At 45.8% G+C, this 27,982-nt stretch overlaps 1 protein-coding gene across 6 annotated transcripts in view; it reads left to right on the forward strand.

The window, feature by feature from the left end:
• The window catches only part of LRRK1 (leucine rich repeat kinase 1), a 73,725-nt gene that overhangs the window by 38,597 nt on the left and 7,146 nt on the right, over nt 1-27,982 (forward strand). For 5 of the 6 annotated variants that reach the window (XM_048317729.1, XM_048317728.1, XM_048317730.1 and 2 more), the window contains 19 exons: nt 243-372; nt 906-1,018; nt 1,870-2,084; nt 4,064-4,228; nt 6,137-6,309; nt 8,240-8,360; nt 8,587-8,746; nt 9,345-9,621; nt 12,553-12,724; nt 14,104-14,267; nt 15,408-15,547; nt 16,975-17,224; nt 18,631-18,797; nt 19,843-20,040; nt 20,698-20,975; nt 21,167-21,361; nt 22,126-22,277; nt 23,841-23,958; nt 25,225-25,341. In XM_048317729.1, the coding sequence (XP_048173686.1) occupies nt 243-372; nt 906-1,018; nt 1,870-2,084; nt 4,064-4,228; nt 6,137-6,309; nt 8,240-8,360; nt 8,587-8,746; nt 9,345-9,621; nt 12,553-12,724; nt 14,104-14,267; nt 15,408-15,547; nt 16,975-17,224; nt 18,631-18,797; nt 19,843-20,040; nt 20,698-20,975; nt 21,167-21,361; nt 22,126-22,277; nt 23,841-23,958; nt 25,225-25,341 (3,305 nt within the window). The remainder of the gene's footprint in view (nt 1-242; nt 373-905; nt 1,019-1,869; nt 2,085-4,063; nt 4,229-6,136; nt 6,310-8,239; nt 8,361-8,586; nt 8,747-9,344; nt 9,622-12,552; nt 12,725-14,103; nt 14,268-15,407; nt 15,548-16,974; nt 17,225-18,630; nt 18,798-19,842; nt 20,041-20,697; nt 20,976-21,166; nt 21,362-22,125; nt 22,278-23,840; nt 23,959-25,224; nt 25,342-27,982) is intronic. The other variant, XM_048317734.1, reaches the window with a different exon arrangement.

The raw sequence follows: 27,982 nt of genomic DNA on the forward strand, positions 1-27,982 counted from the left end.
AAGTCCTGGACACTGTTGCCTTCCAACACTGTGGTTTTAGGACATTGAGATGTGAACATTGATGTTTGATTGTCACTGAAGGCCATTTGCTTTTCTGCTCTTGCTTGGTGGTGGTCCCTGCCAATGGACATGACCTCATGTCCTGCCTGCAAAGTTCAGGTGAAACTCTTGGTTCAGAGCCTTAATGCCTGTTTTGTAGGGTATTTTTTTAAAGGTGCGATTTGTTTCCTGTCTCGTTACAGGTCCTTTTTTGGAGTTTCCAGCATTTCTGAGTGATTCTCTGGAGGTTCTTTATCTGAATGACAATCAGCTGGACTCTGTCCCGCAGTCCGTTTGCCTCCTGAAAAGTTTAACAGAGCTTTATTTAGGAAAGTAAGTCCATGTCCTGGAAAAACTTTGCAGTGTTATTTCCATGTTGTTTTAGTGACCAGTCTTCTGTGAGCCCCACCCCAGATGTCCAGTGCTTTTGAAGTCATAAAGATGGAAACAGTCAGCCCCTTGTTAGAACTGTGCCCATGGTTTGCTTTAGATAAAGAGGGGGCTGGTCTTTTGAATTAGGGAAGATGATCTACTGCTTTAAACACAGGCCTGGGAATCTAATGTGCCTCTAGTTCATTCTGGCTTTTTGCTGTCAGTTTCTGTAGTGTTACATTCAATAACTCATCATTTTTACCTTTATTTCCTCAACTATCCAGCAAAGATGATTACATTTGTCTGCCTCAGAGGATAAATTGAGGTTATACATCACTTTTAGGATGGAAATTGCTATTAAAGTGCTGAGTAGTCTTATTAAAATGTTAATGGAAGATTTCTGCAAGGATAGAATAGCGTAATCTGAGAGTCCATGAGAGCAGCTACTTACACACAAAGCCTGGTTGTTGGTAGATTTATTTGTTTTTGTACAGTAACCCTGGTATCCGAGAGCTTCCTCCAGAACTTGGACAGCTGGCTAATCTCTGGCAGCTGGATATCGAGGAACTAAATATCAGTAATGTTCCTGCAGAGATCAGAAAAGAGGGTAAGGCTGATGCTGTGTATTCTTTATTAAATTGAATGAACATACAATAAAATCTCTTCCTTTTAATGGTCAAGAGCAGGAGCAGACAGTGTATGCTCAAACCCTCATTGGGGTTAACTGGAATTGCACAGGGAAACCTCCTACTCGTATTTACAAATTTGCTAATCAGCGCTAAGATCTGGCTGTATGATCAATTTAAGACAGATCACAGTTTGAAATGATGACTTATAAATGCTGTATTTCAATTGCAGTGTGCATAAATTCTGTGGCTTGCTTCCTGAATGTGTATATTTTAGGATATTTAGGTTGTCTCTCTAAAGACTGAGATGTTTAGGATCAGCAGCCATGGTCCCATTGAAGTGACTTTATTGTAAGCTGCTAGGTTTTTGGATCTATTACAATGCTGTCTTCTTTTTTTTGTGCATTTTAATCAGAAAATCCTGTGGGAACAAAGTAATTAGGAATTGTTCCTGCTCCGGCAGTATACTGTTGAAGCCTCAATCTAACTTTAACTGGAAACATAAAAGTAGAAGGAAAAACAGAGTATTTTCCAATACTAAATTAGTATTTTATGTTTCCTTTCAGCTTCTGAAGCATAGGAACCCCAGCATTTGTTTCTCCTTACAGTGCTCCATTGTGGAGCCTCAGAGCAGTGACCTTTTCCTGGGGTCTCTGTCTCAGGTTTGTCTGCTGGAGGTTTCTTTGTTTATTCTCTGGGTTGTCTCAGCCCACAGCAAAACTGCAGGGGAAGCATGAATTCAGCTGATGTGTCTGCAGCAGTGGGTTTTGTGCTGTCCCTGAGAGTGTTTGTGGCTGCAGTCCCCAGCTCCAGCCCGTTCTCTCCCCCACAGGCCCCAAGACAGTGCTGGCGTATTTACGAGCGCAGCTGCGGCGGGCAGAGAAGTGCAAGCTGATGAAGATGATCATCATCGGCCCTCCCCGGCAGGGCAAGTCCACACTGGTGGAGATCCTGCAGACAGGGAAGGTGCCCCAGATGATGCACAGTGATGCTACCATCCGGACAACAAAATGGGAGCTCCCCAAGCCTGTGGGGCACAAGGCAAAGGTGAAAAGCAGTCGGAAATCCTCAGCCCCAGTAGGATGTTGGAGCCTTGCAGGGTCCATTTGGGCTGAAATTGTCCTTTTACAAAGAGCAGTTTCCATTACCTCACAAGTGATGTGGTTTTAGACCCATTGCAATTCTGTTTCGTTTCCAGTTGGTACTAGAGGGCAGTTCTGTTTTCCTGACTAACTGTATTCTAAAGAGAGCTCTGTGTGACTGCTAAAATTCTGGCTCTCCCACCTTGAGTGGATACTAATTTTGAGAGACTGCTTTAAATCAGCTTCTCTACAGCAGATTGTCCTTTCATTTGGGACATCAGTACCTAAAGCTGGATTTCCTTCATATCAGAACTGTCCTGGGTGGGGAATGTGGGTGGAAGGTAGGGTGCCTGACCTCTGGTGTGATCCAAGGATGTCTAAGGCATATCTTAAACATCCAAATCTCAGATGACTCGTTCATGGAATGTGTCATACTGAACTCATTTGGAGAGCACTGATTTAATCCAAGCATTTGTAGGTGGCTCTGTCCACTGCCTGCAGAGTAGTCCAGGGATTAGAGGATGCAGAATTGGTCCTGAGGTCTTGTCAGAGCTGAGGGGATGCAAACTCATGGCTCCTCCTTTCCAGATGAGAGCCATGACCACCAGACTGTTTTGGAAGGGAGAAAGGAGCCTGCTGAGTTCACAGCAGAGAGTGCCAGGCCAAAGACAGAAAGAAAACAGCAACACAGACTGACTCCTTGAAGGGAAGACTGGTGGTAGAAGGGATTTGTGCATTTTGTGTTGTGGAGCAGCTGAATAAAATAAAAGTGTAGACAGCACCAGAGACCAGGAGTTGGGATCAAGACACTGAATGGGCTTTTATCCCTATCTCAGAGTCTGTCTGTCCACACACACACTCACAGCTGAAGGTCTTTTGGGTGAACAAAGCAGTCCTTGTTCTGGTTAGGGCTTGGTTTCAACAATATGGAAGTTCTTCCAGCTGTTTTTGGGAGACTTCACGCGGATTGCACAGGATCAGAGCCCTGCTGAGATACTGAGCTTCTGGCTGAACTCTCATAGGGTAACTTTCATGTGGGATCAGTCGGTTCCTGGCCCCAGACCCCTAAACGGAGCCCACTGGGTGTTATGTGATGCTCTGAGGATGGTGGCTGGAGCAGGGTTTGGTTTTGTGTGCAGTCTCAGGGGTTTTGACTCTCCAGGGCTGAATGATTTAGGGACAGAGCTTCCCGGGTATGCAGGTACTTCCTGCTGCAACTGGGAGCCTGAATGCCATTTAAGCAGAGAGCTAGGCTCCCTCTTAGTGCTGTCATAGGGCTGCACAGAGCAATGGATGCAGGGGTACTGGGGAGAGAGCCAGAGCTGGAGAGGCCTCCATTTAAGCATTCCCCCAGAAATCAGTGAGTCTGATTCACAGCAACTGTGGTTCTGGCCCATCTCTGGCATGGCACAGACATCAGAAGCCTGGGAGCAATGTGTAGGAGGTGTTTATGAAAGGCCTGAGAAGCTTCCCATCTCTCAGCATCTCTCTTCTGCTTGGCTCAGCTCAGTCTGAGCTCAGTGGAAGTGATTTCAGCAGGGGTTTCCTGTTCCCCACAGCAGTGGCAGATAAGCAGCTTCAATGGTCCTGTCGAGCGTGGCACAGACAAGGATGAAACAGTTTCTATTCCAGATGCAGTGAAATACAGGGCTCAGAATGAGACCCTTGTTTGTACTGGAGAATCCACAGCATTAACTGGAGTTTTACCAGCATCAAGGGCACCTCTATCGTTTTAGCAGCAAGTAATTAGTCTTGATTTCCTGTGGGGAAGTGGTAGCCATGCTTAACAATTGCTTGTTGATTTATCTTTCCTGGAGGCACAATTAGGACATTGAACCCCTTCTTGTGTCATACATTATGCAGGCGTAGGTTTATACTTCAGCTATTATCTCCCAGTGATTTACTGCCACGGTTTGATTTGAACACTTCTCTTTGTCTAAGTAGGTTGATTCAGTGGAGTTCAATGTCTGGGATATCGGAGGCCCAGCAAGCATGTCTACAGTCAATCAGTGTTTCTTCACAGACAAAGCATTGTACATAGTGGTCTGGAACTTGGCACTGGGGGAAGAAGCTGTGGCAAACTTACAGTTCTGGTTGCTGAACATTGAGGTAAGAAGTCACTGGTGGGCTCTGGGATATCTATTTATCAAGTAGTAGCTCAGCACGCAGATATGTGATATTGCGGATCCTTTTTGCTCTGCTTTTGAAAGCTCCCCGAGCTATGAATTTTGCACAGCATTTGGAATTCATTTTCCATTACGCTGTAGGCGTATCGCTATATTTAATGGTTTAAATTTATCATTTGCTTTGTTCTCCCTCACACACAGCAGAGAATGAAACAAAAGCTGATTTATAAACCCTTGCTAAGTAAGGCTGAACATACTTATTTTGGAATTAGTGTTTGACCACACTGTGCTCCAAGGGGGGTTTGAAGCATTTTCTTTCTTGTGTGGGTTAGACACACATTAGTCTTGAGGTTATATTTTTAACACTTTAGATTCAGGTAAGCTAGAGAGTATTTCCAAAACAGCTATCATTTAGACTCCAAGCTGCAGTGAATTCATTGCTGTGGATTGATTTTTCTAATACCATGTTCATAATTGTTTGTAACTGTTTATTATTTGATAATTGTCTTAACATTAAATGAACAAAAATGGATGCCTCTCGAAAAGCAAATATCTTGTCTATATCAAAGTATTAATGGCCAGCAGCAATCAAAAAGCCAAAGTAGGTAACAAAGCTGAAAGGAAAATTACTATATTTCAAAAATGTATGATGTGTCCTTAATACATCCCAGCAAGCACATAGTGGCATCAGGAAAAATGCAGAGAAATATGATCATGATGGTTAAAAGTAGGGAAAAATGAAAAGGGCTGTATGTAGACATGATGGGGAAAGGAGAAAACCACAAGAGAGTCTTGTTCATGGTCTTTTACCATAGAATTGGGAGAGAACAAATGAAATTGTAGCTTTGAAGCAAACAATGGGAAGTATCTTAAACACACTGGATGGCTAACCTGTGGAATTTCATGGAAATACAATGTGCTGGGGATACCAGAAATTGGAAGGACAGACTGGTGAATGAAAACTCTCTCAGGTGCTGTTAACTCTGAGATACTCCCTCGTGCTGAGGAAGTCAGTGAGCTGTAGGCTGCTAAGTACTGGGAGAACACACCAGGGAACATCTCTCCATCCTACCCTGTGCCTGTGCTCTCCATGAGCCTCCAGGGAGCAGCATACTGGGACCTTGGTGTGGATTGGTGCAGCCACCACTCCTGGGTCTGCCTGGGGTTGTTTGGTGTCACTCAGGTTGGGAGATTTCAGTGGGCATCCTCAGAGGGAAATGGATTGCCTGCAAAGAAGGATATATTTCTGCCTCTGAATGTTCTTCTGTGGTCAAACTCATTTGGATGGGCAAATGATCCCTGCTTAAGCCTGTGCAATTTGGCAGCATGTTCCCTGAGATCTGGATACATTCCAGGGTCATAATACAATCATGGAAGGGTTGGAAGAAACCATGAGATCATCTAATCCATTCCTTTGCTCTGATTAAGTAGATTTAGACTTTTCTAGAAGTTTATCTCACCTCTCCATATACCTCCAGTGAAAAAGTTTGTGTGACTTCCCCAGGTGTCCATTCCAGGCTGTAACTAGCCTTTTTCAGAATAGCAGAGCTCCTGGCTGCAGGTTAAGTTAACTTTGGGCAGACATAGTTCCCTTTATTTCACTAACTCACAGCAACTCCCTTTGTGTTAAACCCTGATGTAAAAACCCAAAGTGACAGTTTCCTGCTCTGCAGTAGCAGCAGATGATTAAGCCATGCTCTGCAGAACTTCTGTAATACCCAAATCACTTGTAGCTGTTGTCAAGCAGCCATGACAGGTTGCCTCTACTTTATAAATATATATATATTCCATTTTATTAATATATGTGACTCCCTCCTCTTAAATACTATACTTTTCACATGTCCTCACTGATGTAATCTGGGTAAGATCACTGTCAGTGTTTCTCTTGCAGGCCAAGGCTCCGAACTCAGTGGTGTTGGTGGTAGGAACACACCTTGATTTGATTGAAACAAAATTCCGTGTGGAGAGGATAGCAACTCTGAGGGCATATGTCCTGGCTCTGTGTCGGTCTCCCTCTGGATCCAGAGCAACTGGCTTCCCAGATATCACCTTCAAGCACCTGCAGTAAGTACTTGTGCCTTTGTGAAGTTCAGTCACTCTTTATTTTATGACACTTTTAACAATTTTGAGATACTTGATCTCCTTGGCAACGGAACCAATTTAGAGACTCGTCAGCATTGCATTTCATCTATTTTTGACTGAGATAATGTATTACAACGAGAGAGAAGGTCAGTGTTGCTCAGGGGGCTGATGATGAGTCTGAGAGCTGGAAGCTACAAAGTCATGACCTTGACCAGCCTGTTTACTGCTCCCCCTTCACTCAGGTTTCTCACTGTTTATTGGTGACACATTAGTCTCAAGGAGAGAAGGTGCAGATTGACTGATTAATGCTGCAGAGCGTGAGAGTGTGACTGTCACACGGTGGATGCCAGGGGATTTGTTGAGGGGAGGCTGTGGGTGGTACCTGATGTGGGAACACAGCTCACGTGGCACTGTTGGCTGGGCAAGGAGGGGTCAGTCCCCTGTGCCATCCATCTCCAGCTGTCACAACTGGGGGCTGGTACTGCCTGGGAGATGGGTGTCACTCAGGCCACGCAGTCTGACACTGCTCCAAGAGAATGCCCTTGGGGAGAAGAGGCTCCTCCTGCTGGGAATGAAGCGTCTGTGAGGCAGGGGGTGAACGTGGATGCAGCAGGCTGGCACCAGACAACATGAAAATGCCTCTGCCTGGGGCAAGAGCAGGTGGCAGCTGGCAAGTGAGGAAGGGCACTGTGATGTCCCCAGCACTTCCCATCTGCTGCCTGGCAAAGGCATCAGCCGACCTCCCACGTACCACTCTGCAGGCACTGTCAGGCATCCCAGCCTGTGCCAGGCATCCCAGCTGGCTCTTCCCCCGTTAGGAGGAACACCAGGGACACACTGTGAGGCTCAAAGACTCACCATGAGAAGAAGAAAACTTTGTGTTTATGTCACCTCAAGCCTCTTTTCCCATCGTAACATGATCTCAATCATTCTTTCTCAAGGGGACTTTCTTTCAGCCTGACAGGCATCCTGTACTATCTTCTGTGCCTTCCTTTCCCCTTGCGTTTCTCCCCAGCCTGATTTCATACCTCCTCCTTCCTGTGCCTCTCCACACCCTGTCATCCACCTGGAATATATGTGGTATTAAGCTCTGGGGCTGGAGGTGTGTAAGGAGTGTGAAATCCTTGTGTGGTGACCCCGGGTGCTTCTATTACTGGTCAGGGTCCTCCAGCATCCCAGTGAATTGCACACTTCCCGGTGCCATGGAGGGCTGAGGTTTAAGACAAAGCATATTTCATTAGAGAAGGATTTTCTGTCTGCCATGGGAACATGTGTAGGATCAGTTAGAAAGACACTTTGTTGGGGAAAGTGGAATAGAACTGTTCTTATGCAGCCCACAAAAAGACTAAAACTAGTGGGAGTTGGAGAGCAGGTTTTTAGCTATTAAAGAGATAATGAAGGCCAGCTTTTAGAATCTAAGCATCAATTCCCTAATTGCAGGATCCAGCTGAGAAAGGACCAGAATAAGGGTGGGAAAAGGTGTCTGGTAGTCATCATCCTGCCTCTTTGATCTGGGGCAGGGAGAACTGGACTTTTCTCCAGAGGCTGCTGAGGCACTGAGTTTTCCTTCTCCCTACAGCCCCTTTCAGGATGTGTGTGGCTCTGGAGGGACAGAGGGGGATGACTTTGGTCAGTCTGCCAGGGACATCCCCAGACATCACAGTGCACAGGGGACAGCAGTGCAGTGAGTGAAGCAGGCAGAGCAGGGGTTGGACTAATACAGATGTGGCCTAATACATCTTTTCCAGGCGACTCCGTGTTTTCTTCAAAGCTAAAAATATCCACTGACAGCCTTCCTCCCATTCAGCTGACACAGGAAATTTAAAGTTAGTGATAAGAGAAAGTGAGCCCGGAAAGGAAGCCAGTGTGCTGATAAGGTTTGATAATCTTCACCTTTGCATGACTTTTGCAGTGAGCTCTCATGTAAGACTCTGGAAGGCCTTGAGGGACTGCGGCAGCTGATTTTTCATGTCACTTGCAACATGAAGGATGTCGGCAGCTCAATTTGCTCCCAGAAACTTGCAGGGAGATTGGTGAGAACTGGACTTTCTTGGTGATCCTTACCAAAGCAGGGCTTTTGTGGGGCTTGGGAGGTGAACTTTAAGAGTTATTGTTGATGCAGGAGGCATGTGAATATTTAAGATGGCAACCTGGTTTGGGGAAAAGAGCGTTATAAGATCCCTGTGAAGGGGAGATGGCAGCCAGTTCATCCCTTGCTGGCTGATACTGATCCTGCTGGTTTCCTCACATGGCTTGCAGATACCAAGGAGTTACCTTAGCCTTCAAGAAGCTGTCCTTGCAGAACAGCATAAAAGAAGTCAAAATGATGATGTACAGTATTTAACAGACAGACAAATAGAACTGATGATCGAGCAAACGCCTGGAAATGACATCAAAGACTATGAGGACTTGCAAACTGGTAGGTCAGAGCAGACCAGTAATTTCTTGGAAATTAATATGTATGTCCAATTGAAATATTTCACAAATAGTAAATAAAAAGTACACCAGTTAGAACTCACTTTGGAAATTGTTAAGATATAAAATTAGTAATGGAACTTTGGGGTCAGGACTGGGAAGTTTCTGGGATGGTTTGAGGTTACTGATTTAATTTTTTTTTTTTTAACAAGCTGTGTTTCATTTCTGCTCTGTGTAGAGTGAGAGTTGCCATAGTTTCAAGTCTGGCTTCTCTGTAGGGCCCCAGTCTTGTGATCTTTATGGAGGCCTTGCTCTGCAGGAGGCAGGGAGAGCCCTTCCCTGTGAGGATGGCAGGAGGAGGGTGAAGGGGAGGTGTCGTGGGGACAGAAATACTGGCTGTGAAGAAGTGAGATGTGGGTTTTACAAGTGGAGTGTCAGATAGCAGTACTCCTCAGATAGATGTTGCTCTCTTGACTTGGCTGCGTGCTGGCTGTATCTGCAATGCATAAAACTCGACAAACTGCCTCATAGTCTTACTCTTCTGCACTGTGGTTTCCTAATGCTGGTCTATTGCTAACCCCCAATTCTTTATTTTTTTGCAGCCATTAATTTTCTCATAGAAACAGGGACACTACTGCACTTCCCAGACACGAGCCACGGCCTGAGGAACCTCTACTTCCTTGACCCCGTCTGGCTCTCAGAGTGTCTACAGAGGATTTTCAACATCAAGAGCTCCAAGTCTGTAGCTAAGAATGGAGTCATCAGAGCAGAGGACCTCAGGATGCTGCTGGTTGGAACGGGCTTCACCGAGCAGACCGAAGAGCAGTACTTCCAGTTCTTGGCCAAGTTTGAGATCGCCCTGCCTGTGGCCAATAACAGGTATGTTGATAATTAGAGAGGCTTAGTCAGACTGGAGAAAAATGGCCATTTAGTCAGTGGATATTAACAGGCTTTGCCTGTCTAAGTGGTTGTCTTGACAGAGTTCTTGTGCTGAGAAAATATCTGAGAGTGTTCAGCAGTGTCATGGAAGGCACCCATCCATTTGGGCTGTATTTCCTGAATTGAGTATCCTCTGGGCCAAACCGGCCGGTGTGAAAGCTTTCCCAGAGCAGTCTTTGTCCACTGGGTGCATTGAGGCTGGTGACAGGCTCAGCCACCAGCCCTGAGGGGCAGTGACACTGCCGGGGATGTGGCCACGAGCAGGTGGAAGCTGTAAGGGCTCAGCCGGCGCAGCTGCAGCCGGGAGAGGATGTGAGGCCACGGCTGCCAGGCCTGAAATATAGATGGGCTGGAGTCATCTGTTCCCAGTGAAAGATCCTCACTTGAGTGTGGCAGAAAACTTCAGATAATCAGTAATTGTGTCAGCCCTGAAAGTAACAGCATTTTATTCCTGGTGAAATCAGGAAAGCGTAGCTGCAGCAGCAACGTGATTTGCTTGATTTTTAACCTCAGTAGGTGCTGATCGGTAGTTTTCCTAGAAATGGTCTAAGAAACCTCATTCTCTTTAAATGTTAATGAGTCCTCCTCCCCTCTGCCCCCCGATTCCTTTTCCTCTGGGCAGAGTTCCCTGCGATTTTTCTCTCTCCCATCTGCTTGGCGACAGCCTGTTGTTGGGCAGGCGGTGGGACTAGAGCTGTATTGCACTTTTGATGTGGCATTTGCATTTCACTTCCTTGCCCTTGCAGGACAGCGCGGCTGCATCGCCCTGAGCCTCTCGGGAGCTCTGAATGCCAGCACAAGTGCAGCATTCTCTGTGCTGTCATTATGCCTGTCACTTATCCAGTCCCGGATGCCAACAAATTTTCTCAGGCTTAACACAGATAAAGCAGCAATGTTTCTGCTTAGTCCAAAATGCCTTTTGGACTCCTTGTCACTATCTGCCATTTTTCTCCAAGGCAATTACATTGTCTGTGCCTTGGGAACAAGGAAACTGCTTTTTCATGGCCTGCCCAATGTTTTTCTGAGCGATCCAAGCCACATTAGCAGAATATTCTTCCCACTGACGGGCTGTAGCTATAGCAGGTTGGATTAATTTAATGTACTAGCCAGACACAGAGCAGTTATTTGTTACTGTGCTGCTGCAATTGTTGTCTAGATTGCCAGATAGGGTTTCTGTGCAGTCAGTAGAGAAAGCAGCTGCCAGTTTCTGTTCTGAAAGGGTGGATGGGGGCATGTTTCACATATTTTCAAAATTTGCATTGGCTGTTGTTCAAGAGCCTCGAATCACCATCTGTGTTATAATCCACTAGATAGTTGTGGCCCAGAAGGGCCTCACTGGCCCTTCCTACTCTCCTAGACCCTTTCTTGGATGTGCTGAGGAAAATTTATTGGCTGTCTGATGATGCATCCACTACTTTTATAGAGCAAGAAGTTTTAGTTTGTTGCACTCCTTTTGTGCCTAAGGTGCATGTAACTTAACTGTGTTCTGCTTCTTAAAATACAGTTAAAAGCATGACCATTCTTATTGCAATTTATAATTGAAATTATTGCCAGTTTTACATTCCAAAGATGTTTCATGGAACAGATAATTTGATCATGTAATATGTCATCACGTGTGACATATGGAGAGAGCTGTTCTCTAATGATGGCTGGTTTTTTTGAGCTGATATTTCAGGTTTTACAGAATGCTGCAGCTGCTGGAGAGAAAACGTGAGAGGCTTTAAAGCACTGGATTCTGACCCAGCATTAGTTCTGGTTGTGTCTAGTCCCTGCCAGTGTTATTTTGGTCAGGTCTCTTGGCCACATGCCTTGTTGCTGTCGTTGTGCCCGTCAACGATGAGCCCCAGATGCCAACACATTTTCTGAGGCTCAACACTGATAAAACAGTAGTGTGTCTGCTTATAAGCAAATAACATTTTAGATTGTACAGGCGTCCTGGGATGTGTTTGGTACAGAAGAATATCACTGACAAGAGATTTACTGGCAAGTATTGAAAGCCATAAGCTCATGGTTTTCAAAACAGTTCCAGTGTTCCAGGAGGTTTAACTTCCCAAATACTAAAGATCAGGACAAATGAATATTCTGGGCTTACTGGGAGATCTGAAAATAATTTTAAAACATTGTGGTCCCCTACTCCAGCATAACTCTGTTGCTGCTGACTGGTCAGGCACAGATAACATCAAGTCTCCTTCACACTTGGGCAAAGTACTAATAATCTGATTGCAGGGGAATCTGAGCTAGACAAGTCATTTCTCTGCTGGCAACAGCCTGGCAATGTGAGCTCTTGCTTTAGGGGTTTGTTAGGGATGTGGCAGGAATCCATCAGCCACAGGATGGAGCAGCAGGAATCCCTGTCATGCTGACCCATGAGGTGTTCTCGTTCTGGAGCTGGGTTGAGACAGAGCAGCCCAGTCCCTGCAGCCTTTCCCCCCCCTTCTGGGCTTACTGAACCTGAGCTGCTGGAGGTTGTTTTTGCATTGATCTCCTGTTCCACAGCTGTAATTCCCTGCTTACTACCAGGGCAGAGTAGTACCCAAAAAATGAATCCCGACATCGCAGCTGTTCTAATGGCCCTATATTTTAATGCATTTAATTTGTGAGTACACAAATGCTCATTACATCAATTTTAGTCCTTTCCAATAGCCCTGGCTGAATTATGTAATGTCTGTTTTGCCTCTGCTTGCTTCCATAGTGTAAATTAATTTCTCCATGTATTGCTGCAGAGCTTTAGTCTAAAAGCTTTTTTATATGCAGTAGGCTGTGCCATTAAAAATCTCTTTGGAGACTGAATCGCCCTATTATCTGGTAACAATGTACTCACTGTTAAAAGCTGTAGCTAAAATCTGAGCTGTTGAACTTGATGTGTTTCAGCTACCTCCTTCCTCATCTGCTTCCTACCAAGCCGGCGTTAGATATCCACGGGCTCTGCCACCAGACCACAAACACAGTCCAGAGGGTCTTCAAGATGAGTTTTGTCCCCGTTGGCTTTTGGCAAAGGTTCATAGCCCGGATGTTAATTAGCCTGGCAGAGATGGACCTCCAGGTAGGTTACTGTGTCTGCCTGCAAACAAAAGCAGACAGCTAAAGTGGTTCGGTGTAAGTGGGATGTCTCTTCACATCCTGCTCACTTCTGTCAAGACTTCAGTAACATTATTTGAGTAAATAGGGAGAGACAAGGCTCTGCACTGAAAATCTGATTCTGTTTTTACAGTAAGTGTCACTGAGAACAACATATCGGGGGGAGAAAACCTGAGTTCTCCACAGCCTCTTTATAACATGATCCCCTGGAAGGTCTCAGTTCCTCCAGCATCTTCCAGTTACAAGTAATTGGAGTTCTGCCTGCGGCTCTTGTCCATGACCATTCCACCAGGCCAGACTCCCTGACGGCTTTGCCAGAGGAGATCTGGAATAGCTCCACCAAAGCCAGATATCTGAATCTCTATGGGTTTAAATGGGAAGAAAATTATAGGACTGTTGCCTTAATGAGGCACCCTGTTAGTGCAAGTGCTGTGAGTGACATTGAAGTAGTGTTTGCAAGGTTCTGAGAGCCAAGTGAATTTTGATGTTGTTGCAGACATGTTTGCAGCAGTTTCTATCTGAAACTGTAATAAATACCTGCAAAATATTTATAGTACTGCTCTGGTATCTTCTTAGCAGCTCTCCATTAAACTGTGGTCTGTCAGTGATGCACAGAACATGGAAAACATGATACCTGTTTTTGGAAGGTCCTCTGTGTTCCAGGCTTCTCAAACCATGTAGTAACTTTACCTCTTTTAATGGGCTGTCTTGGCAACTCCTTGCTTACATCCTCTTGGGCACTACATAATCCTAGAGCACCTTTCCTAGGGGCTTCATCCAGTCCTCATGAAGGGAGTGGAAAGGATGCCAGGCGTCAGACCTGTCTGCAGGCAAATAAATGTTGGAGCAATGAGTACAGCGGAGTCCTGCGGATTAACTTTTTGGTTTTAAAACAGAAATCCATTTTGCTGTAAGTGCTGGTTTGAAGTGTCTTGGAGAAGAGCCATCTTCCTCCTACTGAAACAGGTGGAAAAGTTAACTCTATGCATTGAGGGCAGACTTCATCATTCACTAGAACATTTAGTGCTTTAGGTTCATAAGACTTTTGCAAATGCAGAATAAATATGGCAAATGTCACAGTTATAGAATTAGCTTTGTGCACTGATATGAAATTGTTCTTTTTTGAGTGGCATGAAAAAGATTTCCACTGTGGGAAAATCAATTTTACCACGTGTATTTCCATTCCATTACAAAATTTTATATGAGCACAAGTCACTTTTACTGTAAAAGGTACAACAGCACCTGTGAAAGCCAAAAAAAGAAATCACCTTCTTGCTTGATTAAAACATCCTTATGAGAAAATTCAGCAGTTCAATGATTTTCATGCTTTTCTGTTTGTTTCAGCTTTTTGAAAACAAGAAGAACACCAAGACAAGAAACAAAAAGGTGACCATCTACAGCTTCACAGGCACCCAAAGGAACCGCTGCAGCACATTCCGAGTCAAAAGGACTCACACTGTTTACTGGCAGGAAGGTCTGTTCGTTACCTTTGATGGAGGCTATCTTAGGTAATTTGTGTTCATAATGCAGCATGTGTGACAGGGGACTAATAGAGTGTATGAAACACATCAGCTGAATGGAGATGAATGGATCTGACTCAGGCTATGGGCTCACTCATCAGGAGAAGAGGAGGCTCTCCTAACGCACATAACTCATCTGGTAACAACTGCTGACAAAAATTATGAATAACTGATTATTTGGCAGGTCTGAATGTATCAACTTTATCTGTTATTGCAGCCACAAATTGAAAGAGACCTGAGAGCAGAGCAGGGCTCTGCCAGCTTAAAATCGTGCATTTTCACAAGCAAAGATTTCCTTGCCTCAATGAGTTTTCCACTGAATCCTAAAACTTCACCACTGTGTGGCAGTAATCCAGGTCAATAGACGTGCTTCTATGCAGCAGGGACTGTGGACAACTGCCTTAACCTGGCCAAGGCAGAGTGTCTGCTGGCTGCAAGCCTGGGGAAAACCTCCTGTCCATGTTCTTTCACAAATGCAGACACTTAAGACTTTTGCTCCTTCGGTCGCTGGCAAGACAGGGAGGAACCATTGGTGCTGTTTCATGGTTGGAGACCAGAAAGAAACAGTGACCTTCCCGAGTTTCCAAGCTCAGTAGAGACTTGAACCCAGACGCTGCAAACCACAGGCTGGAATCCTAAATTCTGGACCATGGTAGTGGTCATACTGTTATCTCCCCGTGTGTTTCAGGGAGTTACACTTTCGTGGAAATTGTGCAAAAATGATGTCCATAAACTTTTCCTAATGGTTGTTGGAAATATCATTATTATTCCACTGGAATTTTTACTGATTTTACACCTCCCAACCTTCCATCATTCTGTATGGGGCATTTCTGTCAAAACTCTCCATCATGCTCAGCTCACTTAGGCCACAGTTTTCCCTACATCTGACCTTCTGTAGCGTTTACCCTTTGTGAGGAACTGGCGTTTCTGTGCAAGAATTCTCTTCTGAAAGTCATTTGCAGAGCAGGCTGAGTTGAAAATCACCCCCTAAGCTAGTTTGCTTTGTGTTTTGATGACTCATGAACTATGTGTTATTATGTAACTCAGGTTTCCTGCCAGAAAGAACGCTTGTTGACACTGACACTTCAGAAAAGCTTCACAGGTCTGTCTTTTGGCTTTCTCACGCAGTGTCGAGTCTTCTGATGTGAACTGGAAAAAGAAAAAAAGTGGTGGAATTAAAATAATTTCCCAGTCAGAAGTGAGAGACTTTTCAGCCATGGCATTCATCACGGATCATGTCAACTCTTTGATAGACCAGTGGTTCCCTGGTAAGAGAACAACTGTAATTTTCTGTGCAGTGTTATGTCTTTTAAACAGAGGGTTCTTTTAACTTAGACAGAGCTCTCCAGGTGCACAATATTGTGTGTTAATTGAAGACCCCTCGGGCTCTGACAGTCTCAAGCCAATAACATCTGATAAAAGCTAATAAACCTGCAGACAGATCAAGATTAGTTGCCAACACCCTTTGGTCTAGACATTGTGTCTTCCAGTCTGTCTGTCACAGCAGCACAGGTGAAACATTACAGATCAGGCAGGACCTGTAGACATTCAAGAGACTTGTCCAGTGCTCATAACAGGGGCAGGATTTGACCCAAACTGCTTGGTGCTGTCCCTTGAACTCATTTTGGCATCAGCTGGGATAAGAATTTGCCCATAATTTCTAACATTCTATGAGTTATAGAATTCTGATGTGAGAGGCATGAGAATGTGGTACCAAGGACTCCATGCCGAGGTAACTTCCTTGACTCCTGCAGCTGTTTCTCCTGTGTTCAACACAGATCCTGCTGTTACCCAGCAGGCTGTTTGCAACCCCAATACACTTTGTTTGAAACGAAAGCAAAATCTGAAGTGCTCTTTGTCATCCTACCCTAGTCTAGAAAGCAGTGCCAAAGTCTCTTAATTGGAGGCTCTGTGGAGGAAACAGTGGTGCGCTCTCACATACATTCTACATATTCTGAAGATAAAAGAATATTTTATTTGCCTTTGGATTAAAATAATGCTAAAGTTAATCAGTGAAGCTTGAGAAGAGTCCCGACTTCAAAGGCTGCAGCCTGTGTTCACCCTGACTAATTGTGGGCATTTAACAGAGCCTGTCACCACCAAATCCCTCTGTAGTTTTGGGAGAGGTGTGAACCTCCCAAAGGCTCAGTCATGATAGAATCCATGTTTCCTGTGGAGGGGCTGAAAACGTTGCCCATGAGGGAGCCCACAGGAGCTGCGTTCCCAGCCTGGGTGCTGCAGGTGAGTGCTCAGCCTGAGCTCGGTGTGCTGTGCCTCCCAGCCTGCGCCCATCCCCATTCCCACCTCCAGCCATCTGGCAGTTTGCAGTCTGGGAAGAGACAGAGACACCCAGCAAGTAGAAGGGTCTCTCCAATGCTTTATTCACATACTCCTAATTTTTGCTGGTCCTGCGTATATTTTCCTTGCAGGCTTGTGCATTACCTGTGACCAGAGCAGGGTGGGTGTTGGGTTACAGCCACAGTCCTGTCTCCCCAGCACTGTCCCTGTAGACATTGCAAAAAGCTATTTTCTATTCCAGTCAATACCCTGCAGCAGATTGCTGCTGTGTGAGCGCGACCGTTTCCAGCCAGTGGATCCAGGTCGTGCCTGCGGACACTGGAATGCACTCGGAGCTGTTGTTCCTTCTCAGCTGGTGCGAATGATGTTGTTTCCTGTTTGTTTGCTCTCTTTGAAGCCCTCACAGCCATGGAGAGCGATGGCACGTTGCTGATGGAGCAGTATGTGCCCTGCCACATCTGTGCAGCTGCCAGGCCGGAGCAGGGCGAGGGCAGCGAAAGGGCAGAGGACGTGCAGTACTTCAACATGGAGGATTGTGTCTTGACTGCCATTGAACTGGACTACATCACATGTCCTAACCACCCTGACATCCCCGTGTCTCTTCAAGAGCTGGTCCCGGAGCTTTTCATGACTGATTTTCCTGCCAGGTAATGTGTGACAGCCTTTGATTGAGTTTCAGTGTACCTGTGCAATTTGGTTGGGCCCTTTTCCTAAGTGGCCTCTGCTAGAGGGATGTACTGACCACAGGAAGAAAATCCATCTGCTCTCAATCTGTGCTCTGGCAATTCATCCTGAACTGCACTCCTGGTGTTCAGCAACTTGCTTAGACAATAGCTGTGTGCTGACCGAGTCATCACACTGGGGGTCCTTTGAGATCACTGTGGTGCAATGTGAAAGTCCCTTTTTAAAGCCACAGCTGTCCTGCATTGCCCAGAACTCTGGCCAGAACTTTCTGTAGTTGGAGTCTTTCTGGGATCCCACAAAAGGAGATTTTAATGTGGCAAAACCAAAAGGAAGTCCCACTGAAATGGCCTTAATTTTGTAAGGGCCTGTAGGTGAGTGAGTTTATGGACACCACAGGAAGATTCACACTGAGTCGGGGCTCCTGCTCAGCTGAGGGCTGCTGGATGTGTTGGGTGTGTGTCAGCCCTGAACAGCTGAAGGAGCTCTTCCCTACCCATAGCAGCACTGCCCAATCTTTAAGCTGCTTAACTGCGTTCCCAGATGGGCTCAGTCTTATACTCCTTCTTAGCTGGTGTGAAGAGCAGGAGACCTGAGGGCAGGCAGGACAGGAGAGCAGTGTCCCCTTTGGCTCACCCTCTCTCGGACGTTTGAGTGCCTAATGCAGAATCATGAGACCTCTAGACCAAACTGTCCTGTTGGCTGCTGTCAGAGCTTTCTGTGCTCTCACTGGCCCCTGTTGCTTTGTTGGGGTCATTTTTCTGGGCAAACACCCCATCAGCTTGTCACGCCAGCCCTCCTCACACTGTTATCTCCTGCAGATTTATTTGGCGGGTGTGAGGCGAGTAGAGATGTTTGAAGTGTGAACAGCTGTAAAAGTAGTCTCTGGGAGAGTGGGGAAATGATGAATTGCAGCCTGGAAACACTAAGCTGATTTGAATAATCAGGTTTCAGAGTATGGGGCTGTTCGTAAACATCCTGTCCTGCCTTGGTGGAAAAAAGAGGAACAGGAGGTAAATTAAGAAAAAAAAATCGTTAATACAGATAAATGGTACAAGTATCAGTACCTGTGTCATCTGCGTGGAAAAGGAGCTTATGTGCTTCCAGATCTATTTGATTCTTGTGGGATAAATTAGTTAAAAGCCTTTTGTGCTTCTTTGCTAAAATTACTTTTTTCTGTGAGAAATCTGTTGTACACCATGAGCCAACATGGAGAGCACTGAGATGACCAAGGTAGTTTATGTGATCCAGTCCTCTTGTTAGAAAAGGCAAGAACCTATTAGGCATTTGCAAAAATGGAAATCACATTAAAAACATGAATTTACAATGTCTTTGAAACTTTAATTAAAAACCCCCAATTTCTATTTGGCAGACTGTTCCTGGAAAATAGCAAACTGGAATGCAGTGAAAATGAAAACAACGTTCTTGGCCAGGGTGGAAGTGGAACTGTTATATATCGGGCACGATACCAAGGAAAACCAGTGGCTGTGAAGAGATTTCAGATTAAAAAATGCAAGGGTTCTCCCACTTCAGCTGCAGGTACAGTGCACAGATCCCAAGCTAAGACCAAAGAGTCTGTGAAGTGCTGACAGCATCTGTTTAAATACAGCATGGAAATAGATAGCCAAACTGATGGGTTTCAGTGGAGGAGGAGGATGCATCTGAGAGTTCTTCATGAGTGCCTGTAGTGATGAAGGTCACTGGCACTGCAGGAGGCTTCTCTCCTGCAGGTCAGTGTGTGGATTCATAGGGTGCCAAGGCAGAGCCCTTGATTGGGAAGGGAGGCAAGATTTCAACTCCTGTTCCCATGCTATTTAGCCATGAGAAGTGTGGGGTTTGCTTGGATTTGCACTAAGGACTTGTGGGTCTCCACCTCTGGATTAGTGTTTTACCCCATCTGTGCCAGCAGCTGCAGAAAGCAACCTGGGAATCCTTCTGAGCCCACCAGCTTCTCCACGCAGGGACGGGCTCTCCTGTGGAGCGCAAGTTTCCAGCAGAGCCTCAGTCCATGGAAAGGGGAAAGTGCCTTACATTCCTCTTTTTTGTCAGGGGAGGATGTGGTGAATCCCTGAGCTGTGGAGGAGGCCAGCTGCTGTCCCAGTGACAAATAACCTTCAGGAAGAGCCGACCTGCCTGAGCAGCCTGTGGTGTGCTGTGGCAGCAGGACCATTATTGTGATGAGTCTCTCTTCTGGCAGGGAAGTTGGGAAGCTGTAGGGAGGAGCCCTTCCAGCAAAGGGTCTACAATGTGCCATCTACACAGAGACCCTGCTGGGAGAAGCACAGCACGAGTTTTCCAAAGTCATCCAGGGGATATATGAGAACAGCATGTGCCAGACACCTGAGCCTGGTGTTTAAGGACCAAGGGAGCTCTTGCTTCCTGAGGCACCAGATATATCCTGCTTATAGCCAGTGTCTGTTAGTGGCTCATGCATCAACATAAGGATTCAACTTAAAGCCTTGCTGTTGGCATAATCCCACCAGCTGCCTTACTCCTGCAGCCCTTGCTTGGTGGTCACCTCCCAAACAGTTTGTGACTCGTTTCCTGAGCTGGGCAGTCAGAAGGGGGTTGTGTGTCTTGCCAGATACCATGCTGAAGCACCTGCGAGCCATGGATGCCATGAAGAACTTCTCGGAGTTCCGGCAGGAAGCCAGCATGCTGCACTCCCTGCAGCACCCCTGCATCGTGTCCCTCATCGGCATCAGCATCCACCCGCTCTGCTTCGCCCTCGAGCTGGCCCCCCTGGGCAGCCTCACCACCGTCTTGTCTGAGAACTCCAAAGGTAAAGCCGGGCTCTCCCCCCACTCCTGTCCACCTGAAAAATGGTCAGCAATGTTTAAATTACTGCTTGATTTGCTGGAGAGGATTTTTTTTTCCAGACTAAGGGAAGTGGGAAGGATGGAATTGTTCTTAAACTGGGCTTTTGGGAGACTAGTAAAAATTGATGCTCAGGATTCTCAAAACTACTTTGGAGACCTGGATTTTCAATTTTTCTGCAAATTAATATGGAGTACATCTCTCTTCAGTGCTGCATGGATCATGCTGTGTTCTTCCCCCTGCAGATGGGTGTCTGGTACTCTAAATTATCTCATAATTATCTGTATTGCTGTCATTGTCAAATGAATGACACTAATTCCAAGATAAGTTGAGGCCATCTGACCCTCTTGGCACCTTGGCTTCATGTCAACTTTCAGTCAAACACTAATTTTCACCAGAAGATTTAGCGGCCTAGAAGTGAAAGGGTTTAAAAAAGGGATCTAATAGGACTGTCAGACGCATATAGTAACATAAACAGTGTCATTTCAAATGGTGGCATTGAGTGATATTTTAAAAGGTTGTCAGTTTACTGCTCTGGAGTTAAAAAGAGAAGGAGAGAGGGGTAAGAAGAAGCAGTTATGGCAATTACAAGAGCTGAAGACGGGCTGTTCCTTTGTGCCAGGGTCCTCCTTTGTGCCGCTGGGACACATGCTGACGCACAAAATAGCCTACCAGATCGTCACAGGCCTGGCCTACCTGCACAAGAAGAACATAATCTTCTGTGACCTCAAGTCAGACAATATTTTGGTGTGGTCCCTGGACGTCAGAGAGCACATCAACATCAAGCTCTCCGACTACGGCATCTCCCGGCAGTCGTTCCACGAGGGCGCGCTGGGCGTGGAGGGCACGCCGGGGTACCAGGCCCCCGAGATCCGGCCCCGCATCGTCTACGACGAGAAGGTGACTGGGGGTGTCTGTGGGGCAGCCCTGTGATGGCAGTGGGGGGCTGGCACCATTCCATGGCTCAATTGGCTCAATTCCATTATCCATGTATGGAGGTAGCACTGGCTTTCCCACTGTGGCCATCCTTGCTCTCCTCTTCACCCACCAACAGAGCCTTGCCCTGATTTTCCCTCTGTTTCTGGCTCTAGGTGGACATGTTCTCCTATGGGATGGTCCTGTATGAGCTGCTGTCTGGCCAGCGGCCTGTGCTGGGACACCACCAGCTCCAGATCGCAAAGAAACTGTCCAAAGGGATCCGTCCTGTCCTTGGGCAGCCCGAGGAGGTGCAGCTCTACAGGATGCAGGCACTCATGATGGAGTGTTGGGACACTAAGCCAGAAAAGGTACAAGACCACCCACCTGACCTGTGTTCTCTGATCTGGCTGATCAGGAGGGCTGAGCTTGCTCCTGGTACAGCACAACAGCTCAATTGCCCATTTACCCCTCCTGCTGATTTGGTCCAGAATTTCTGTTGACTTAAATGAGAGTTTTATGAATGAAATGATGACAGATATGTCGCCTTAGACATCTGAAGGGACTTGAAGGTCCCTTGATGTTGATGGCAGTTAGGCTGCTGATTTGACCAGGGCAAGACATTACCCATAATTTCTAGAAACAGCTCCAGTGTCATGCTGTGAGTGCAACTACAAAGACTTCAAAATCCCCAAGATTATAAAAGGAGGTATGAGGAAGAAAAAGGTTCAAAGTACAAGAAAAGGATTATGCTGCATTGCGTTTTTCATGGATTTCAGTTGGTGTTTTAGAGCTGCTGTCCTTCAAACAAAGGTCAGCCTGACTCCCGAACAGCTACACACTGTCATGCAATGGGTCAGCTTCCAAAATTTGTAAGCCTGAAGAAGTGATTCAGTAAAACGTGTAAGAGAATGACAGACCAAGCTTTACTAAATAATCATAGAACCATAGAATGGTTTGGGTTGGAAGGAACCTTAAATATAATCCAGCTCCAAGGACATCCAGCCTGTGCTTGTGCTTGGGATTGCCCTGATCCAGGGGCAGGACCTTGTGCTTGGCCTTGTTGAACCTCATATTTGTTATGGTTCTCTTATTTCATCTTGTGATGTGTCTTTCTCTTTTCCTTCCCCCTCAGCGTCCCCTGGCCATTTCTGTGGTCGGGCAGATGAAAGATCCTACCTTTGCAACGTTTATGTACCTGCTGCCGTGTGGGAAGCAGTCTTCCTTCTTCTGCTCCTCAGGGCAGGAGTACACGGTGGTGTTTTGGGATGGGAAGGAGGACACCAGGTGAGATGGCTCATATTAGCAATTTCTTTCTTTTTTCTTTTTCCTTTTTAAGTAAAAAATCCTTCAGCATCTTCTCTCCTGCCTCTGGGAGGGAGGTAAAGAAGGTGAAAGTGAATTTGGACGAATGCCAAGAATACGGTAAACACTGTTTTCCCAAACTCTTTTAATTGGGAACAGTGCTTGCTTTATAAAGGATATTTAATGAGCTTAACTCTGCTTCAGTTAATATGAGGAGAAGATTAGGGCAGTGTAATGATTCACACACACAGGATGAAGCATTTGCACATGAGAACAGACGTGTTCTGCCTTTCCTAATGAGGCCATTTAACACTAAACCTTTCCTAATTGAGGCTGCAGTTCCATCTCTCTTCTGCAAAGCAATTAAGCACATGCTTAAATCCTATTGCAATCATCGGGAGTTAACCACATGCCTGGAGTTGTGTGTGCATCCAAGTGTGCACTGCCAGTAAAATGTGTTCTGGACTGAAGGCATGTGCTTAAAATGTTATTAAATTGTGGCTGAGGTGAGGGCATTTTGCTCAGCCACATGTGACCTGCAGCTAGTTAGGTTCATTTTTATGGATGCTACTGATTTTTATAGCCTCAGTCTTATTTGGAAACATTCACAAATTGATCTGAATTTTATATTAATGTGTTCATTATTTGTAACCATTAAGCTAATGGGAAAGGCACATGATTTGTTCCTGAACTATTTGCTTTGCTGTTTGTGGTGCCTGGTCAGTTGCTCAGTGCAGGCTGAACTGGTGAAGCACATGGCACTCCCAGATGTATTTTGAATACATGGATGTTGTCCAAATATTCACAGCAATATATCTCAGTGAATCTGCTTCCTGACTGGACAATCCACTTGCTGGAGACTGCTGAATAACAAGTTACTCACATGTGACAGATTTCAGGATGTGTAATTGCTTGTGCCACAGTTGGTAAAACATCTGGGACTCACAGATGTGGTTGTGAATATCCAATTATTGTTCAAACATTCAAACCCAATAAACTTCCCCAAACAAACAAAATCCTTTTAGCTACAAAAAACTATTAATTAGCCATATTTATAAATAATTTTTATTAGGTTACAGAGCTTTGCTCTGTAGAATCATGCTCCTCTGTTTATGTACTGGAATAATAATGAAGCCAGATAACAGTGAGGCGGTGAACTTGGAGAGCAGATATTCTCTTGAGAACCTAATGGGCAAGATGGGCTGAGACTTCCCAGCTATTAATTACTGCTGTTCAGCTGGAGCTGTTTGTCTCACAGCTCAATTACAGGAACAGACCACATATGTCCTCGTAACCCTGTGCAAAGTCAGAGAGCTGAGTGTAAATCTTCACAGAAGCAATTGCACATCTGCCCCTGAGGAAGAGCCATGGCACATCTTTCTCTTCCTTTACAATGAGGAATTTACAGTTTGGAGGGGTGTAGATCCTTGCAGCATCATCCACATCTGGGCACTTGTGTTATGGCTTGGCCAAAAGTGCCACAAGTCCCTCAGCCCCGTGCAGGCGGAATGTTGGCTGTAGGAAATTGTTGCTTGCTCCTTTCAGGAACTACACGGTGGTGAACCTGGAGAAAGGAGTCATGGAAGTGCAGAGGATGAGCTGCCCAGGAATGAAGCTGTGCTGCCAACTCAAATTTCAGAATGCCCTGTGGACAGCCACGGAGGTGAGCATTGCCTGTGCCCCCCTTGAGAGAGTCCTCGTTAGAAGAGACACAAACGAAGAGAAAGAGCCTGTTAAATTAGTAAAGCCAAGAGTGTGTGAGACAAAGGGTGTCTCAGATGAGCAGCATGACTTTGCATCTGCTATCTCCAGGTGTTTTGTTTCTACCTGACACACAGATCCAGACTGTGCCTCCCGGAGCCCAGAGCGATCGTGGGAACTTGGCTTTCCAAGGGGAAACTCTCTGGGTTGGAGCAGTCTGTACCCAGGGGCTCACTGCGAAATGTCCTTATCTGCAAGTGATAAAGGGAGACAGGGACAGAAAACATGCATTTAAGGGTGGGTTTTTGAAAGAGGCCTGAGGGATTTGAAGGTTGGTGGGAAATGGGTACCCAAGTTTTGTGTTCACCATGGAAAATTGCAGCTAAAAAGATAAGAGTGAGGGAGTGTGGCTGATTTATCCCCCAGAGCCCCTGACCACCCATCAAAAAGGACTGTGTTAAGTGTCAGCCAGTTCTGACACCATCGTTTCACACAAAACAAAGAAAAAACAGCCAAAAAAATTAAATATACCTGAAGTTCAGTGTTTTAGAGTGGGGGGAAAAAAGCCACACTTGCTGAATAAATCATTTGTGTTGGTTGTTTTACTCCACCCTGGCATGGATGCTATGAACGTTGTGAATATAGATTTTTTTTCCCCATAGGAAAATAAAATAGAGGTAAAGCTCAAATATTCCCATTTTTCCCATAACAGTAAGTATAGAAAAATTAAAATTGAAAAATCTTAGAGCATTGTATTTCCACGTTTTGGATCAGAATGAAAAGTGTTGCTGGTTCCCAAACTGGGTGCTCTTGGTCAGTCTAGTAGATTTAGGAGGTGTGGGGCAGGTGTAATTCCAAATAAAATGTAATACCAGCTTCCCTTGAATGGACATACTGATGCAAAATAACATACAACCTGCTTCAGTTGTTTGGGATTTTGGCATTCAGGGTTGTCAGATGCTGCTTTTGGATGTGGTGAGAAAACCCCAGTTGTGGTGACTTTGGGTAATGCATATATTGCCCACAGCTCACTCATTCTGGAGAAGGCAGCACCTGATTTCTACCCACATGCCAAAGGCTCTCCATAGAAAGCAGAAATTCACACTTTGGATATCAAAAAATACAAATAAAAACTGGTTTTGGAACCAATTGGATCTTGTTCAGGTATCAAGATATGAAAAGTAGGGAGGTGATTGGCATTTATAGAATTTTATGTGCTCTTTCACAGGACCAGAAGATTTCTGTGTATGGATTGCAGGGCATGTGTCCCTTAAAGACTCCACTGAAGGGTTTAGACACTCCTGCCACTGTGAGCTGCTTCCTAGTGATGCCTCTTGTCAAAAGGGTAAGGAGCAACCCAAAGGAAAAGGGGCATTAGTGAGACACTGCTGCTGGGCCAAGCTGCCACGCTCAGCTGGTGTTGAAGGACTTTGCAGTGCCCAGGAAGTGAGCAGTGCAAGGAGGAGGTTTCCAGGTCTTTGTGCCTCTGCCAGAGGACAGAGGTGTGGGCAAGAACCAGAGTCAAGAGACCAAAGCTGGCACCTCCAAGCCTGCTGTGAAAATAGTCAAAACAGATCAAATTCCTCAGCAAGGAAGTTTTCCAGCTGTGTTTCCACATCACTGGAACACAGGGTTTAGGTTGATCAAGCAAAGTAGAGAAGACATGAAACAATAATTAGAATAGAGATTTGTTAAGTGCTAATGCCGAGCATGGGTATATCCTGCCCCTCATACCCACTGGTTTCCTGGGCTGTGTGCTGTCATTTGTGCACACAGTCATCCTTAAATGTTATCTGGGCTCAGCCACCCTCTTGTTTTGGTTTTGAATGAGAACACTTAGATAATACAGCTGTTTTGGGTAATGCTCTTATGGGTAACATGGATGATTACTCTTATGGGCATTAAAACAAGTTATATGTTATCTGCCTAGTCCTGGAATTGCCAACATCCCATTTCTGGCAGGAGAAATCTGACCTGAGTGCCTATTGAGGGCAAGTCTTGGGAGATGTGTAAAAACTGTTTTCGAGCTAAATTACCTCCGGTTTGCTTACAGCCACCTCAAGTGAAAACATGTAATTATGTTCCAACATTACTGGTAGCTGTGTAGTCTTTGCAAATGCCAGCAGACTGGGATGTGTCTGAGAGCTCAGCATGGGGCAGCTCTTGGAGCTGCTGGTTTATACCAGGCCTCTCCTGAGCCATTGTCCATTTCTGGCTCGTTTGCTGGGATTGCTGCATGGACTGAATCCGAGGCAGATGGTTTGTGTAAGGTGTGCTGCTGCACTTCCAAACATGGTGTAAGTAGGACTAAAGTAGGGCATCGATGTGAAGTTGGCACAGGGCTGGATTTCTCTGCATCTGTTGGCTTTCCTTGGCTCCCAGACCTGCAGCGTTTCTCTGCCGTGGAGTTTAATTTCTGATGTGTAGGGCAAATTTCTTTTTCATGTTGCCTGAGGTTCTGTCCAGGACAGTCAAAGGAGTCTTTTGCTTTCAGCTTTTCCACTGTCACACAGCTTGCAAAGCCATTCCTCAGGGGTTACGAGTGGCTTTATGTCTCCTGGTTTCTATTTCCAGTTTGTGGCTTGCCTAGAAAATGTCATAAATAATGCCAGGCCCTACAATAGCAATATTGAGTCTAGACACCTCCCTTCCTCCCCCGACCCTACCCAACCTTCCAGAAATCCACATCCCTTCAGCTCACTCCTTCTTAGTTTATTGGACTTACTTTTTCCTCTCTCCTTTCTATGAATGAATTTGGCAGTGAAATGGCCAGAGCAGCAGCCATGGGGATGTGCAGACCAGGCTGGCAAGAACTAAACCAGCCAGTTCTTTCAAAAAAACCTATGTGGAAAGCTTACACTTGTCACACACTTGTCACACTCACTGCATGGCCAGTAACCTCTATCAGAGTTATCACAGTCATTGTTGTCCAGTGGGGAAGGGAATTGCATTTCCCTGGGAAGAAAGCCTTTTGCTGGTGAGATGTGAGGTAACTTTTAGTCAGAGAATTGCCGAGGGATGTTGCTGGGAAGGGGAATTCTTTACGACTGCCTTGGGAAGGCTGATCCAAAAGAAATAGTTTCCAAAACTTGGTTTCTAATCCAAAGGAAGCATCATGGAAATTTGAAAGCAGCCGAGAGGGGCCCAGAATCTGAAACTCACCCGCCAAGGAAAAGTCTTGTACAATTTAAACTTTTTGTTGCATGCTTTTTGTTACCAGGATGATTCTTTTTGGTAAACAATACAGTTTTCAGAAGAAAAAAAAATTAGCAAATGAGCAGGTTAAAAAGGGCAATCCAAGACATGTTCTGCCTTGGTTTGCAGTGTTCTTACAAAGAGATGTGGAGGGAGAGAGAAACCTGAATGAGTGCAAATCTTTGGCCTCTCGCAGAAACCTGGAACACATGGAAACAAAAGCTGCATTTAAAGGCTGCAGCCAGCAGTGCCAGACCCTGCAGGGATGAGAGGAGGAGGAGGAGGAGGTGACCAGGCCCTGGTGTAGCGTTTTTTGCCATTTCTCCTGACCTGCTGGCAGCGGTGGCTCGGCCGCAGGACAGGACGTCTGGAGCCGGCTCATCCCCGCACATCCCACCCCGGCATGGCCCCGCTCCGGGCCTTCCTCCTGGCACGGTGGGGCTGCTGGCAGTGCAGAGCCTTCAAATGCAGTTTTGTTGCTGTGTGTTTTTGTTGGCTCTTCATGGAGCCCAAATGTTGAAAATGAATTCTGAGAAAGTTACTTAAGGTTTCTGGAGACTGCAGCCCTGCCTGCCTTTGGTCACTGCTGGAATACCCTGATCAGGAGAGTTTTGCCTCACCAGCACCGAATAAAATCTGGCAGGTCAGTGGCACCTGTGGGGAGGTGGTTTTTGACATGGCTTTCTGTGGAATTGGTCACTCTCTCAGCTCAGTCATGTGAGGGATGGCAGGGTGAGGGCATTTCTCAGCATTTGAATTCCTGCTCCTTGTTTCTTATCTCTTTGAGAGAT

This window comes from Corvus hawaiiensis, chromosome 13 (assembly GCF_020740725.1).
Source record: "Corvus hawaiiensis isolate bCorHaw1 chromosome 13, bCorHaw1.pri.cur, whole genome shotgun sequence".
Lineage (NCBI taxonomy): Eukaryota > Metazoa > Chordata > Aves > Passeriformes > Corvidae > Corvus > Corvus hawaiiensis.